The sequence below is a fragment of the Mytilus californianus genome, unplaced genomic scaffold, assembly GCF_021869535.1.
Source record: "Mytilus californianus isolate M0D057914Y unplaced genomic scaffold, xbMytCali1.0.p SCAF_6, whole genome shotgun sequence".
Classification (NCBI taxonomy): Eukaryota; Metazoa; Mollusca; class Bivalvia; order Mytilida; family Mytilidae; genus Mytilus; species Mytilus californianus.
Genome location: NW_026262712.1, coordinates 51,111,053 through 51,126,945, shown reverse-complemented (window position 1 = coordinate 51,126,945; position 15,893 = coordinate 51,111,053). Strand labels below are relative to the sequence as shown.

Below are 15,893 nucleotides of genomic sequence, written 5' to 3'. Positions count from 1 at the left end.
TTTGAGGCAATTACCCCATAAATCAATCCCAGCATTCCCTGTGTGATATGGAACCTTGTGGTACAATTTCAGAGAGATCCATACACTTGAACACAAGTTATTGTCTGGAAACTAGAAAAATGCTTATTTTTGGCCCCTTTTTGGCCCCTTATTCCTAAACGTTTCGGGCAATTACCCCCAAACTCAATTCCAGCTTTCCCTTTGTGATATGGAACCTTGTAGTACAATTTCAGAAAGATCCATACACTTTCACACAAGTTATTGTCATGAAACTAGAAAAATGCTTGTTTTTTGCCCCTTTTTTGGCCACTTATTCCTAATATTTTGAGGCAATTACCCCCAAAATCAATCCCAGCATTCCCTTTAAGATATGGAACCTTGTGGTACAATGTCAGAGAGATCCATACACTAACACACAAGTTATGTCTGGAAGTTACAAAAATGCTTACTTTTGGCCCTCTTTTGGCCCCTAATTCCTTAACTGTTGGTACCATAACCCCCAAAATCAATCCCAACCTTCCTTTTGTGGTATTGAACCTTATGGTAAAATTTCATAGAGATCCATTAACTTAAACTAAAGTTAGAGTGCGAAAACCAATGTGTCTTCGGACGACGACGACGCCAACGTCATACCAATATACGACAAAAAATATGTTAATCATCTGTTTTACCCCATAAGAATGAGCGGATCGAATCAGCCAACCAAATGGTTTACCCTTGTTTCACTTTCAATGTTGACATTCTTTTCCTTTTAATAGCTGAACACCCTTAGTTTATGCATAACTCATCTCTAATTAAGGGGTTAAATTGAAGGTCACATAAATACAGATTCAATGAGGTCGAATTATTCACTTGCAAGTGAATAATTCATCAGCAATGTTTCTTAGCTTATTTTGACAAAATTGAACCTAACTGGCTGTGAAAAGAGAATTATGATTTCACTATTTCACTTTCATTAATGATTGAACCAAAAAACTTATCATATTTTAATTTTTTTCTCTCTCTTAGCAAGCAACAATTAAAGAAATAATATAACTTTTTTTTTACAATTGTAGGCATTCAACATTGAATATTATGCAATTTCTGTGCGTTTTAAAAATCACTTCAATGTAAATTTAAAATGAACCTACACATTCACCAAAGGGCCAGTCTAATTAAATATAAAGATAATTCAGTAACCAATCTGTTTGTTGTCAGGAATGTTGAATTGCCAAAGGGATATTAGACTTTTGCACTTTTAGAAAGGCATAAGAGATGAAAAAATTCATATTTTGGACAGCTGCACACAAAGAAATATATAACAACAAACAATCAACAACAGCACTAAATTCTAACAAATATAATAGTCTATCCTGTACATTTCAAACTTTTGGAAGTGTTTTGAAGTGCATACTATAAAAACTCACAAATTTCAGAAAACTATGCAAATCTGATTAACAAGTTCAAACTCATTTACAATTTTACAGTCAATAAATGTAAAATATTTTCTGCAAATCAAAAGCCTGTCAAATATAATTCGAAACTTATGTAAATAGTTACTGTAATATGACGAAACCTTCTTGGCACAAGCAACAAAAGTCATAATTTGCCAATTTAATTGCAAACAATAGTCAGAGGCTTGTCAAATTTGCTCTTACACAGGTTTCAGTTCAAAAATAGTTTGAAAAGCGTCATAAAACTTTTTATGTTTGAATGCTCAAGATAAAGTTGTTAATACAGTTTCTGACATATTTTCGCACTGTGTAGTGAAAGTAAACTATGCCTTAATAGTTTGAAATTCTAATATTGGACTATGCTTATTTCTTATCAATTCTCAAATGAATTGGACTATTATGCAACAAGATAAGAAACAGCAACAGAACTGTTATAAAATTCAATTTTAAAACCACTTTTTAAGGCAAAAGTTTTAAAAACTGAATGTGAGAAATAAGGGCGTCTTATAAGAGATCAAAAGTTGTTCTAATAGTCGTCTACATTTGATTTATAAATGTTAAATACATGTGCATATCTAAAGCCAGAAAACGCTAGAAAGAACTTATTCTCATCTTCTTTTACACAGATTTAGCAGAAATTGCTATTGGGTTAAACTTAAATTCTATGAAAACCTTTTAGAGGAAAAGTCTTTTAAACGATTCCAAGGAATGCCTATATTTAGTAAAAGACATTTTATCAAGTTTGACTCCAGATTAAAGTCGCTGAAGGGAATCAACTGATGAAACGAGACTGATGGACTGGAAATTTTATACAGTTTGTTGTTGACTGTAAAAATTGTTTAATGTTCCATTCCAATCTGATGCAAAATTCTGCAAACTAATTTGAAGAAAAAAAACAAGGAATGTTATTTTTTTTTAATCTTAGATGAAAGAACTCAATAAATTGCAGGATTCTTTTGAAGAGAAATCAGAGCAGAAAATCAAAATATGACATTCTATGTCAGAAAAGCAGTCTGATAGACCAATACCATCATATTACAACCTTCATGAATTCAAATCAAAATTCTGATGCCGAAAATCCAAATTAATTACTTTTCTAGCGAAGATAGATAAATGGTCATATATCAAAGGTGGAAATCATAACATTTCTGTATATGTAGTTGCAAACTTTTTCTGTGACATTTTTGTGAAAACCAATCTCTGGTCAAAGAAAATTTGGAATCTGTGATAATTTTGTGTTGGGACTTCTCTTGTTGAGCGATGTTCAATAAACTATGCTGATGTGTCGCACGGTAAGTTATACACCAAGTTTTAGCCACTACAATGCTTTTGATCTTTATAGCTTGTAACATTGCATGATGGAAATTAATTTACAGCGTTCTTTTCACTAAAATTAGGAAACAACATTGACTTGAATATTGTCATGTATTTTTCTCTTCAGGCACATCAAAATGTTCTTTGCGCTGACTATATTAAATATCAATAATGATAATAACTATAGACCCCTCCGACTATGATCAGGAACCTCATCAATAATTGTTCTTCATTACCGGTATACATATATTCAAATTTAGTATTGACAGGGAAATTACCCACATTTTTGGTAAAATAAAAGTCCAACTAATCTGGATTATGAAATACTTCAAAAGGAATAGGGATCATCAGGCCACTAAACCTAATCATCTGAGAAAATTTACAGGAAATTAACCTAAATGTTTTCCAACTGTATATATAGATGGCACAAAATGTATTCAAAGTAATACTGTTATACTTCTGTCATTGTGGTCGGCCAAGAAACTCTGCTATTTTTTAACTTTTTCAACTAATGTTGATCTATTATAGAGGATAACAATGACCAAAATAAGCTGTCAATATACTTTAACTTTCCATAAAATATTAATGTCATTTGTGGAATTTTCATGGAAAATTTGTTTTAACAGTTTGTTGGTGGCAACCTAAAATTTTCACAACTAAATTTGTTTTCCATCCATAAAAAATAAACTGTGAATACACATATAGAAAGTTCTAAAACCAGAATGGCTGTTCCAAAATTTCTCCTCCAATCAAAATTCCTTTTTCATCTGTTTATGGCCAATTAAATATGACGTTCCAACATTGTTTATGTTTATTCTCTTTCCAGGTAATGAGGCTAAAACTATACAAATAGACAGCTTTAAATACAAACTTTACAAACAGATTCTCTCATTACCTGAAGAATGCATGTCAAGACAGAAATAGAACAATCATAACAATCGTTTTGCCCCTGAGTAAACAGCATTCAGGGCATCTGTTTTCTAAAGGAAAAACTGACACAATACAATAGTCTTTGATTTCAAATTATCAGCCTCTAAATATTTGTTCTAGGTCAGTCCCTGTAATCCAAGAGAATTGATGAACATCCCATGACCATCTGTTTTAAAAAATATTTATCAGATTACAAGACTTTACTGTACAGTGGTTTCTCTAAACATTTAGTCATACCCAATCAAAATAACTGAAATGTGCAGTTTCCGAAAAAACTGACTTTATCAAAGAAATATTTACTTGACCATTGGATTAAAATAATTTAGGATTGACAAGGTCAATTGACATCTCATTGTGTCATACCAGGCAATAAAGACAGATATATACTCCTTACACAAAAAAATTCCAGTTACTAAATGCTTTTAACCATCATTATGAGTTACTGAGAAACAGACCCAACCTCAAAAACTTACCCTGACCAAAAAGTTAACAAGGAGGTCCACACCTAACAAGTGTGACTTTATAAGAAAACATTTTCCCAAGCATTTAGGTCATAAAACGTCACTCTGTACTCAGAGTACATTTGTTTTGCTGGAAACACCAAATCAGGTATTTTGATTGGTTGAATTCTGAGTCTGACCATGATGATCATACTTAAAAGTTTGACAACTGTAAGCCCAGTTCTGAAGCTGAAGAATGAACAAAGGAGGTCCATATAATATGACAATGATTCACTGACAAGGTCTCATCATATTAAAGCTACTTACATACAAAATTTCTATTGTATTTTAAGTGAGAGGGGTTTAGATATGAAAGTGTCACACATGATGTTCTAAAAGCAAAGTCCCATCATTCTGATTCATAATTAAATTTTGGTCAGGAAAGGTGAGATTTGTTTGACTTATTTCTCAATGAAAGCATGTCATATTTGTAGCCCATAAAAATAAGTTGGAGGCTGTAAATGAATTGCAGCAGTTTCTCAAAAGGAAATTCAATTGTCTTCAAATTAGCCTATAATTTGAAATGTTGGTAAAACCAGTCAATTATGTGACAAGAATAGAACATGCATTTGATCATTACAGTGGCAGTGCTTTAATAGAGATTTTCCAGAGGACAATTATCTATAAATCTACTCCCCCATCTCTTCAGAATATTACATAATAACCCCATGCTCCATCCTATCAATCGTTTCACTCAGACTGCACTTTCTTTAATAATATCACTGGGTAGAGCTCAAAAATTTACATTATATCAAAGTCTACATGAAAAATCCAAAAAGAGCCAAACACATGGGATGGTCTGGATGGGGGTCCTTCATTTCTTTTTTCTTTAATCTTTTAGACCATTTTTCTCTATTCTTAATTTATTTTGTTAATTATTTTCTATTCTTTATATTTCAGTACCACATTATTCACTATTCTTTTTAATTGTCTGTTTTTGGTATCCAACGATTAATAATAAATCCACATTAGTATGACTGATAATAGTCAATGTTTAGAGGGTAGGGGTAGTGTGGCTGTTTAGAGGGTAGCGGTAGTATGGCTGCAGATAGTCAGTGTTCAGAGGATAGTATGACTACACAATGCTTAGAGGGTAGTATGACTGATAATAGTCGATGTTTAGAGGGTAGTATGACTGTTTAGAGGGTAGCGGTATTATGACTACAGATAGTCAGTGTTCAGAGGATAGTATGACTACACAATGCTTAAAGGGTAGTATGACTGATAATAGTCAATGTTTAGAGAGTAGTATGACTGTTTAGAGGGTAGCGGTAGTATGACTACTGATAGTCAGTGTTCAGAGGATAGTATGACTACACAATGCTTAGAGGGTAGTATGACTGATAATAGTCAATGTTTAGAGGGTAGTATGACTGTTTTGAGGGTAGCGGTAGTATGACTTTTTAGAGGGTAGAAGTAGTATGATTACAGATAGTCAGTGTTCAGAGGATAGTATGACTACACAATGCTTAGAGGGTAGTATGACTGATAATAGTCGATGTTTAGAGGGTAGTATGACTGTTTAGAGGGTAGCGGTATTATGACTACAGATAGTCAGTGTTCAGAGGATAGTATGACTACACAATGCTTAGAGAGTAGTATGACTGATAATAGTCAATGTTTAGAGGGTAGCGGTAGTATGACTACAGATAAACTGTTCAGAGGATAGTATGACTACACAATGCTTAGAGGGTAGTATGACTGATAATAGTCAATGTTCAGAGGGTAGTATGACTGTTTAGAAGGCAGCAGTAGTATGACTTTTTAGAGGGTAGCGGTATTATGACTACAGATAGTCAGTGTTCATAGGATAGTATGACTACACAATGCTTAGAGGGTAGTATGACTGCAGACAGTCAATGTTTTGAGAATAACAAAAATTGACTTTTACTCTTTAAAAAAAGATTAGACTGAAATAATCTATGCTTCAGTATCATGCAATTTGGACTCCTGGGAAGCAACTATAAAATAATTATTCATTAAAACTTGATGAGCTATGGTTATGTAACAATTTGAATAGGACTCTGAAATTAACAACCATCTCCACTTTAAACAGTCTGAACTCCCCCACCTGCAATTAAACCAATATTGGACTACAATCCTCACTTGTCATACCTCATTTTAGAGATATACGTAATTATGCCACGACTACTCTGCAATGAAAACATGGAATTACAGACAAAGGTTCTCTGTTATTGACAATAGAGAAGACACAGAATTAATTTGGTTAATGACAGACAATGTATCTATATGTCTATAGATGGGACAAGTTTTCAATTACCATATACAAAACATGTGTACTTTTATTATACTATTTTAGGTACAATAAAGTTAATTTTGAAATGAATTCTCTGGATTCACTGTCATTTGTCAGCAGACTTCTTTGAGCAAACATGAATCAGAGTGCCCTTATTGTGAACGAGTGCTTAAGCAGAATTGGTCAAACTTTTTTTAAATAAACTCTTTGGACTCACTGTTATTTGTCAGCAGAATTCTTTCAGTGAACATGAATCAGAGAATACTTATTGTGAATGAGTGCCTTAGCAGAATTTGGGGGCATTTGTAAATGAAATGATACTAGTAGCTAGTCAAAGATTGATCTAATTTCTAATGGCCCATTTTGGCTGGTGCTATGAGCAATCCCAAACTACAGGAAGAGCCTATGGGATTAATCATTAAATTGCACAAAGGTAGTAGTACTTTTAGTGGAAATCATTACATAAAAATTCAGGAAAAATTATCATGGACACATCTTCTAATCTGCCACTGGTTGTTTGTCATAAAACCCCAGTATTTTAAAATCATATAGAAGTCCAGTGCATATAGGCAGGTGGGGTATATAAAGATGTTTCCTGTATATATCTACTAGTAAATTCAAAGACAATTTCACTTATCAGTTGACTTTCTTCTACTGTACTAAACCTGTGCTATCGATCAAGAATTTATAAATAAAATTATTTGACATAAAAAGACCTGTCTTGCCATAAAAGCAGATAAATCTAGGCAAAGCATCTGTTATCAAAATGATTACTTACCAAGTCGTCTAGGTCTCCAGCCTTTAACAGTACGCCCTCGCTCGACATCGACCAAAACACGTCTACCATCTATCTTTTTACCATCAGCATGCTTGTAGGCCGCTAGATACAAAAACAAAAATAAAGTGCAAAATGAATACACTGAAAACTTGATTTAAATTTACAATTTTATAGCAAAACTGCTCCAACTATTTTCACAATTTGTCAGTTCTTTTCATATGTAGTGTAGACATTTTAGCTGAGCAAAAATTTACTCTGATACCAAGCAACAATGCAGGTTAAATAATTTAAATGATAGACTTCAATGTACTGAAAGCTTTTCAATGAAAAATGAAAAGACAACACTTTAGCCAGAAAAGAACTGATAAATTGTTTTATGAAAGGACTTCTTGCATTATGACTTGATGTGCTCTGTCTGTTTCCCTGTCGTTCATGATCAAGGAACCAGAAAATCTGGCAGGCTTCTTGTCCTACATTAGCAGAGACAAGAAACTTGAATACAACTTAACTTGTGATTTGGTATCCCGGCACACACATGAGTATATGTCCTATGTGCCAAATCAATAGAAAGGCATAATGCAAAATGTCCTCTGGTATGTTTGGAGCATTTTTGCTGTGAATAGCGACCATTTCATAAGTTAAGCAGTCATTTTAACATATTTGCCATTCTGTTTTATATAAATCACTGTTGGAAAGCAGACCAAACCTTCGGTTACATGTTTTATTTGGAAATCAATATCATTACAATTTAATAATCCAAATATAACTATAAATTCCTTCCATTTAGACAATTTCCATGTAATCAAGGTTGTAAACGCTGCTAGTCAAACAGTAATTTTACAGTTTCGCACCTTCATTGCTAGAATCTAAAACGCTCTGAAATTGATTAACTGAGATTAGCTTAACTTATGAAGTGCTTAAGAATAATTTTAAACAGCAGCTGAAAGAAAATTATTGTAGACTAATTGCAGAATGAATTCTGTCTTTTCCTACTTTTTTGACTACTGATTCAGAACCCTTACATCAAATGTTTTTTTATATTGACAAAGGGATGAGACAAAAAAAAAGGGATTAAGCACAACAAAGTGCAAATACACCTTAGGTCCTTATGATAAATTTCCTTTTCCACACTCAATGAGCCCGTATTCTTATACTTAGAATACTAAAATTGTATTTTGAAAGTCCACCCTATGAATTGCAAATGTAATGTAAAACCCTATTGATTTTTATCTTAAAAAGTAAGTTACTAAATCTTAAAACATACTACTAGGTTGCTGTCTTATAGATATACACCCTGATCTTTTCATAATCATAATGACATATTTCAACTATCTCAAACCAGTACTTCAAGACCAGGTGTAAAAAATAAAAATAATCTTTAGAAAAAAATTTCTATCAGAATTCATTCTGCATTTAATCTGTTATATTAGTTCAATTCTTCATCTGCAACTTACCTGGAAAACAAATCATGTCATTAATAATTCAATAATTAATATCTATTATTGTTTTTTGAAAATTCTGACCAAATGTTTTTGGGGGTTCACATACCTACCACAAGGGGAATAAAAATTTTGTGTTTTATCAAATGATTAAAATTGGCAAAATCTGATTCATGTAAAAAAAAATCCAAATCACAAATTTACAAAACAATACTGACAGTAAACTTACAAGGAAAACAAACCCAATGTTGAAATTTCCAGACCAAGGAAGGTGCCATCACTGACACAGCTGACTGGGGTCTTCAAATCTGGAGCCAATTGGTCTCCGACATTTCTTGATGTCATTTTCTCTTTATTTTTTTTAACTTACCCGGGTAAACCTTTAATTTTTTTTAACTCCTTACCTGAATTTTAAAATATTTTTTTCTTACCTGAATTTAGTATTTTTGTATATTTTTTTAATTGAATTTCTTACCTGAATTTAAACCCAATCAAAAAATTTCTTACCTGATTTTTAATACTTTTTTTGAAAAAATAATAACAAACAAACAAAAAACATTGGGAAGAGGGGTGTTTAATAATTTCTAAAATTTAAAAAAGGGCAAAATTCTTCCCAAGAACTGTGTGTTCTTCTATATTAAGCCAACTTTGGAGCTAACAAAAAATCTAAATTGTATACAATGTTTATTCTAAAATTACCCAATTGTATACAATGTTTATTTCATAAACTACAAGGAATTATCTATTGTCAAGAGGACCCTAAAAACTTTTTTCTTTGAATGGAATGGGGACAAATCATTGTCTTACCACTTCCATACAAACCTATTATGGCCAGCAATAATTTCAAACATTCACACGACTGTGAACAAAGATGGCAGATCAGCCATTTTGTTCTCATTGATCTGAAGGAAGAAATAAGAAGAGATATGTTAGTATGCCAAACAATTTTCCACTCCCCCCTTTTTGTACTTACCAAAAACACAAATACCAATTTTACTTACCAAACAATTTTTAAATATCATTTCATGCAAATTACCGGTAGTTGGAGGTTTTCGATTGCAATTCTTTTTTTTTCAGGTAAGCTATTGTAGTTAGAGGAAATATTCAAATTTGTGAGTAATGACAAAAAAAGTCACCGCTGAAAAATTTTAAAGATTTATTATACTATTTTTGAGAATAAATATCAAGTCTATTTGAAATTTAAGGCAATAAGTACTTTGATTAGTTAATTATTTTGATTAGAATATTTAAAAAAATTCTGATTAATTTAAGCCTTTCAGACAAATTTTATTACTGGAAAAATTAGTTATGTATTTAATATTTTTTTTTTTCATTTTTTATTAATGATCAATAATCACACAAATCTATTCAATTGTAGTTTAAAAATTTTTTTAGCATCAAAAATGTTAAATAATTTAAAATTAAACCCCTTCCTTCTCACACTAAGAGAAAAGATGCTTTTTTATTTAGAAATTCCTGCATTTAATCATAATTTGTCATGTAATTATATTTTTAAACACAAGAGTATTATAAAATATTAACCTCAGAAGTCCTGTAGTTAGAATGAAATTAACCTAAAAACATATAAACATCAAAAGGCTAATTATTATATAATTTTCTCAGTCCATAATTTATCATAAGTCCACCTAGTACAAAATGTATATAATCATATCATTTCAAAAGGAGGCTAAACTACAGTATCGTCAACATATTTTCTTAATTAATTCTCAACCTACAGTACATCCAACTTTTTTTCTCTAAACATTATATCCTATTAGATGTCATTATATGGCTAACTGTCATTGTAATGAGCTGAAAATTATGCATAAATAACAAAAAATATCTAGTGTTGTGAAACTAAAAATGTACCTCATCAAAGAAAATATCATTTAGACAAACGATACATTATATTGTGTTTCATATATATCCATAAATACCAAACAGTACTAATCAAAAGAAGGAAAATGATACATGTATCAAAATCTGTCTCTCATATTTTTTCCCCTTACTTTGCAAACATAAATATTTATGAATATATATGGAAGTAGCTTGTAACATTATTTGGCAAATGTTTAAGTGCCTTTTTTCATTCATCATTAAACAGTTGAACAACTAAGATAAATGTCAAGATTATTGAATCATACATAAAGTAATGATACTCATCTTCTCTTTACTTATAACTGCCAGTAATCAGAGCAATACACATCATACATGGAAATTTCTTTTATCGTTTTTTTTGTGTGTGCATTTTGTTGCAACTCTCCTAATGGTTAGTCTGAGATGTCTCTATGATTCTGTGGTTTATTTTGGAGAAATATATAACTTGCTACAAAGTCTCCAAAACAAATAACTAGATACCACTGAATCTCAAGATTATAAATTGCTCTGATCAATTCTGACATTTTGTAAAGTGTTCAAACTCACCATGCATATCCCTTTCATGCTCATACTCAATAAAGGCATATCCTCTTGGTTTCTGTGATACGTTGTCAAATAATAGGGAAATCTGAAAAGAAAAAGATAAGATTGAATACTTCACGTACAATATGCATGGATAGACCAAAACCTTTGAGCAATTTTATGACACAGGCAAGAGGAGAGATTATGGCTGACCATTCTCTAGTGAAGTGAAATAACTCTTTTCTATTTAGGATATGACACATACATCTTTTATCATGGACATATCCAGGATAGAACTATCATAGCTTGATAAATAGCAGGAGGCAAAGAGGGGGGGGGCTATTTACAATAGTTGTTTCAACTTTAAAAGACTGTTTTAAGGGAGTGGATTCAAAGGTGTTAAAACAATAATAGATTGTCTCAGTGGAAAGCACTTATAGTTGATTCAACAATAATATAGTAGGCCTTTCCACTACTTCCAAACTACATGTAGCTTATATCAAACTCAGCAATATCTGCTTTCACGGTAGAACTTAGATAAAAAAAAAAAGAAAATTGAAACTGACAAAGATTATCCAATTTCTCAGATCAAGCAATGATTCAAATTATGTAATTGTCTATAGAAAATTCAATACACAAGCTGCATGTATGAACAAAACTGTTATTTGGCATTGATTACGAGTACTCAAATGGAAACCACAGTCCCAGCATGCATCACCAGTAGATTGTTTTGTATAATAGCTATGTGGCATAACAAAAATATTCAATAACAACTGTCACTGTGATCAATTAAACAATACTAACAATATTGCTCCGCTAATTACACGACGGAAATTATTTATTCACCAGATTTGTCTCCCATCCGTTAAAATTTTAATGACATCTCATTAACTACGACCCTTCTTATTTCCATTTACGGACAAAAATCAATGGGTTTGTTTTGTTGAATTTGAAATACAAACTATATTTGTAGTTGTGATGCTGAAGCATGACGGTACTGATGAAAACCGAGGAATAAAGTCCAATCAAACAAAGAGTTAATTACAAACTACCAAATACATTATGTCCCAACTGGTGCTTTAATTGGTTTTTCACTATTACAGGTTGAGCTTCCCTGACTTTTGATGAGAAAAAATAATTAGATATTTTCAAAATTATTTCAAATTAGGTATTGGGGTTTACTTCTGGCTAGATTTTCAAATAAAATTAACACAGCAGTTACTTTTGAATTTTCTATTAAAAGCTACTTTCAGTTCAACAATTTCTTTTTACTTTACATAATGCTAGAAAATACTGAAGTACAAAGTATTATCCCAGTACCATGTTATATTGTGTAAAGAACTGTATTTACTCATTCTAACTATACTAACTATTGAGATTTTGAAAAGTATCAAATTTCTGTCATACGATGGGTTCAGAAATGTTATCTTGTAACACAAAAATAAATAAAAGAACAGAGTTCCAATGTCCTCCACGTTGCACATATTTTATCTATCAAAGGTACAAGGGCAATAACTAAAAAAAGCATTTTTTTTTATCTTTGTCTTTCCTGCCACCCATTATTTACCCAAAATTTGCTTGCCTACCTTAACATATTTTATGGACATACTTGGTATTAAAAGCACTTTTAAGTCTAGAAATTTTTTTATTAAGCATAATTTAAGATTTCCCTTTTTAGTCTAGGTAAAATATTAAAAAGTTAATGCCCACCGCCACTCGACGGGGGCATAAAAAACCCCCTAACAATTTGACATACCTTCCAACCCTCTTTTTTCTGCCTCAAAGCAGAAATTAAGTATAAATGTTTTTTCCCCACCTCTGACACAAATCAGTGGAGGATCCAGTAATTTTCACCCCCACCCCCCAAATCCACCTCTGCAAATAAACTGCTTAGTCCATAACATATATAGGTTAAAACCAATTGTACTTTTGATTTAACAGCCAGTTGTTCATAAAAGATCACACAATACTTAAACATCTATAATGTACTAATCCATGAAATGAAAATAAATATTTAAAAATAATTTGTCAGTATTAAAAAAAATTGACAAAAGCATTGTTAACCAGGTTCAAATAAACTCAAACAAAGAAAAGCTTTTAGTTTGGGCAGAATCTGTTAAAACTTAATTAATTTCTGCATCAGCGAACATAAAACAGCTTTTCCAATTCTCTCTCTGTGTCTTTGATGCACTGGTGATTTTCCATGACTTATCTGTTTTTCTTTGTACATAATCTATTTGAAATTTTCCAATGAATGGGTATGGAGAAGCATCAGAAATGCATAAAACACCTACTACATCCATTTCTTAGTCTAATTCCAAATAGAAAAACACTAAAAATAGATTAAATATGGCCATGGTACACCCAATAAAGATTTCTGCCAAAGATATAAACTTTGTCATCTATTACAAAACTATATAAACTCATTACATTAAGCATTAGTGGGAAGATTAGTACTTTTAACATGTCTCTCTGCAACAAGATCGAAAGCTGTTGAAAAGATACTACTTCTTTATGTTAGATTTAACACAGAATGAAAACTTCATTACTGAACAAAATGTCAAAATGCCAGTCCTTAAGCCTATTACATAACACAAGTCTTTTAAAATTATTCTCTAGAAGCATTACTGATTCCACAATATATATAAAAATATGAAGATTGTGGTATGGTTGCAAATGAGACAACTCTCCACCAGAGACCAAATGATGTAAGGGATTAGCAACTAAAGGTGGCAGTACAGCTTTCAACAATGGGCAAAACTCGTACCATATAGTAGGCTACGAAAGACCCCAAAATGACAAGCATATAAAAAAATTCAAACAAAAAAAATCATGGTCTGCCAAGTTTCACAAAATCTCCTCCCCCTTAAAATACATAAAAAAAAAAAAAAATAAAAAAAAAAACGAAGATGCTATACTTTTGAAAATAACAATATCATATGAATATGATAAAATGTGGTGATGAGCAAAAGTCATACTGTATGCTAAGCAATAAAAGGCCTTAAAAAGCAAAACCTGAAACAATTCAAAAGAGACAATTAAAGGCCTGATTAATATGATTGACTGATTACCATTTGTTAAATGTCCAGTGGCAAATATTTCTCATGTATGATTTCAGCCCTGTTGTTGTTCTGATTGGAATAAGTAAATACACTGCACTTTATTTGGGATAATAAATAGATCATATACTAATTTAGCATGCATTGTCCCAAGTCAGGAGCCTCTAGCCTTTGTTAGTCTTGTATTATTTTTAATTTTAGTTTCTTGTGTACAATTTGGAGTTTAGTATGGCGTTCATTATCACTGAACTAGTATATATATTTGTTTAGGGGCCAGCTGAAGGACGCCTCCGGGTGCGGGAATTTCTCGCTGCATTGAAGACCTGTTGGTGGCCTTCTGCTGTTGTCTGTTCTGTGGTCGGGTTGTTGTCTCTTTGACACATTCCCCATTTCCATTCTCAATTTTATTTACTCTAGTCTAATCCAAGAAAACAATCATAAACAAATACATCGTGACACATATTTTCAAATGTGCATTGGGGAGAGTTACCTACTTCAAATTACAAAATTCAAAATAATTCAAAAGAATACCAGAGAAATAAAACAACTATTAAATTATAGTCAAAACAAAAAGAAGCAAACATTTCAAATCTTGTAAACAAGAGCATTGTCTGAATGTATAGTTCAAATACATTATATCCCATAATAAATAGCCAGAAAACAATCATTAGATGTATAACAGTACATAAATACATCCATTTAACAGACAAAGAACCAACCTACTTGAGAGAATAATGCTTTATGTGTTATGATACACATGTTATAAAGTGCACCAACTCGTAAATCACATTAACAAATAATCAATTTCTCTTCATTGGCTAGTAAAACATTTGTTTTATCATGACAGGAGAATAACACTTTAGAAAGTACAGGATAAAAGCAACAATGTATTGCCTATGTAGAAATGTTTGCCCATGAAGTGTAAATTTAAATTCTGAACTTTATATGTATTTTTGCTAACCATGGAGATATACTAGAACATGTGTACTTGGAGAGTCTATTCCTGTTAGTATACTAATTTCAGGTAGCAGCTAAAGTTTTGTCAAAGGAAATGTGTGATGTTTATTGAAATGCTATTAAACAGAGTTTCTCGTTTTTTATATAGATTAGACTGTTGGTTTTTCCGTTTGAATGGTTTTACACCAGTAATTTTTGGGGCCCTTTATAGCTTGGTGTTCGGTGTGAGCCAAGGCTCCGTGTTGAAGACCGTACTTTGACCTATAATGGTTTACTTTTATAAATTTTGACTTGGATGGAGAGTTGTCTCATTGGCACTCATACCAAGTCTTCTTATATCTATTTGAATACTGGGGGCTGTGATGACAATTTTAACTTATAACCATCAGTTATAGTAGGTAAATATTGAAGGATCATATTTTGAATATATTGACTGTTTACATGAGCGAGTGTGACAGCATAAAATGACAGCATTCTTACTTTACTTAGTTCCATTGGACTTTCATAAAGAAATAGAAAACAAAATACAGTCTGTTCCTTCACTTTGTGGCCTAACTTTCTATTATGTGTTGTTCAGTAATCAAACTATCTAAATCCTACCGTAGATTGTTAAAACCTTCCCAATCCTACTTGATCCTGCAATGAACCGTGGTGTAACATCAGTCCAGCAGTAAAATACACACTCGTACGGATTCACCGCTAGTATACATTATAATAAGAATGTGTCCATAGTACACGGATGCCCCACTCGCACTATCATTTTCTATGTTAAATGGACCGTGAAATTGGGGTCAAAACTCTAATTTGTCATTAAAATTAGAAAGAT

General features: G+C 31.8%; 1 protein-coding gene across 1 annotated transcript in view; it reads right to left on the bottom strand.

The window, feature by feature from the left end:
* Positions 1-15,893, bottom strand: part of LOC127704429 (U1 small nuclear ribonucleoprotein 70 kDa-like) — an 86,116-nt gene that overhangs the window by 7,315 nt on the left and 62,908 nt on the right. Inside the window, exons 6-7 of the mRNA XM_052208471.1 lie at positions 11,076-11,157; positions 7,213-7,314 (exon numbers count right to left, since the gene is read on the bottom strand). Coding sequence (XP_052064431.1) covers positions 7,213-7,314; positions 11,076-11,157 — 184 coding nt within the window. The remainder of the gene's footprint in view (positions 1-7,212; positions 7,315-11,075; positions 11,158-15,893) is intronic.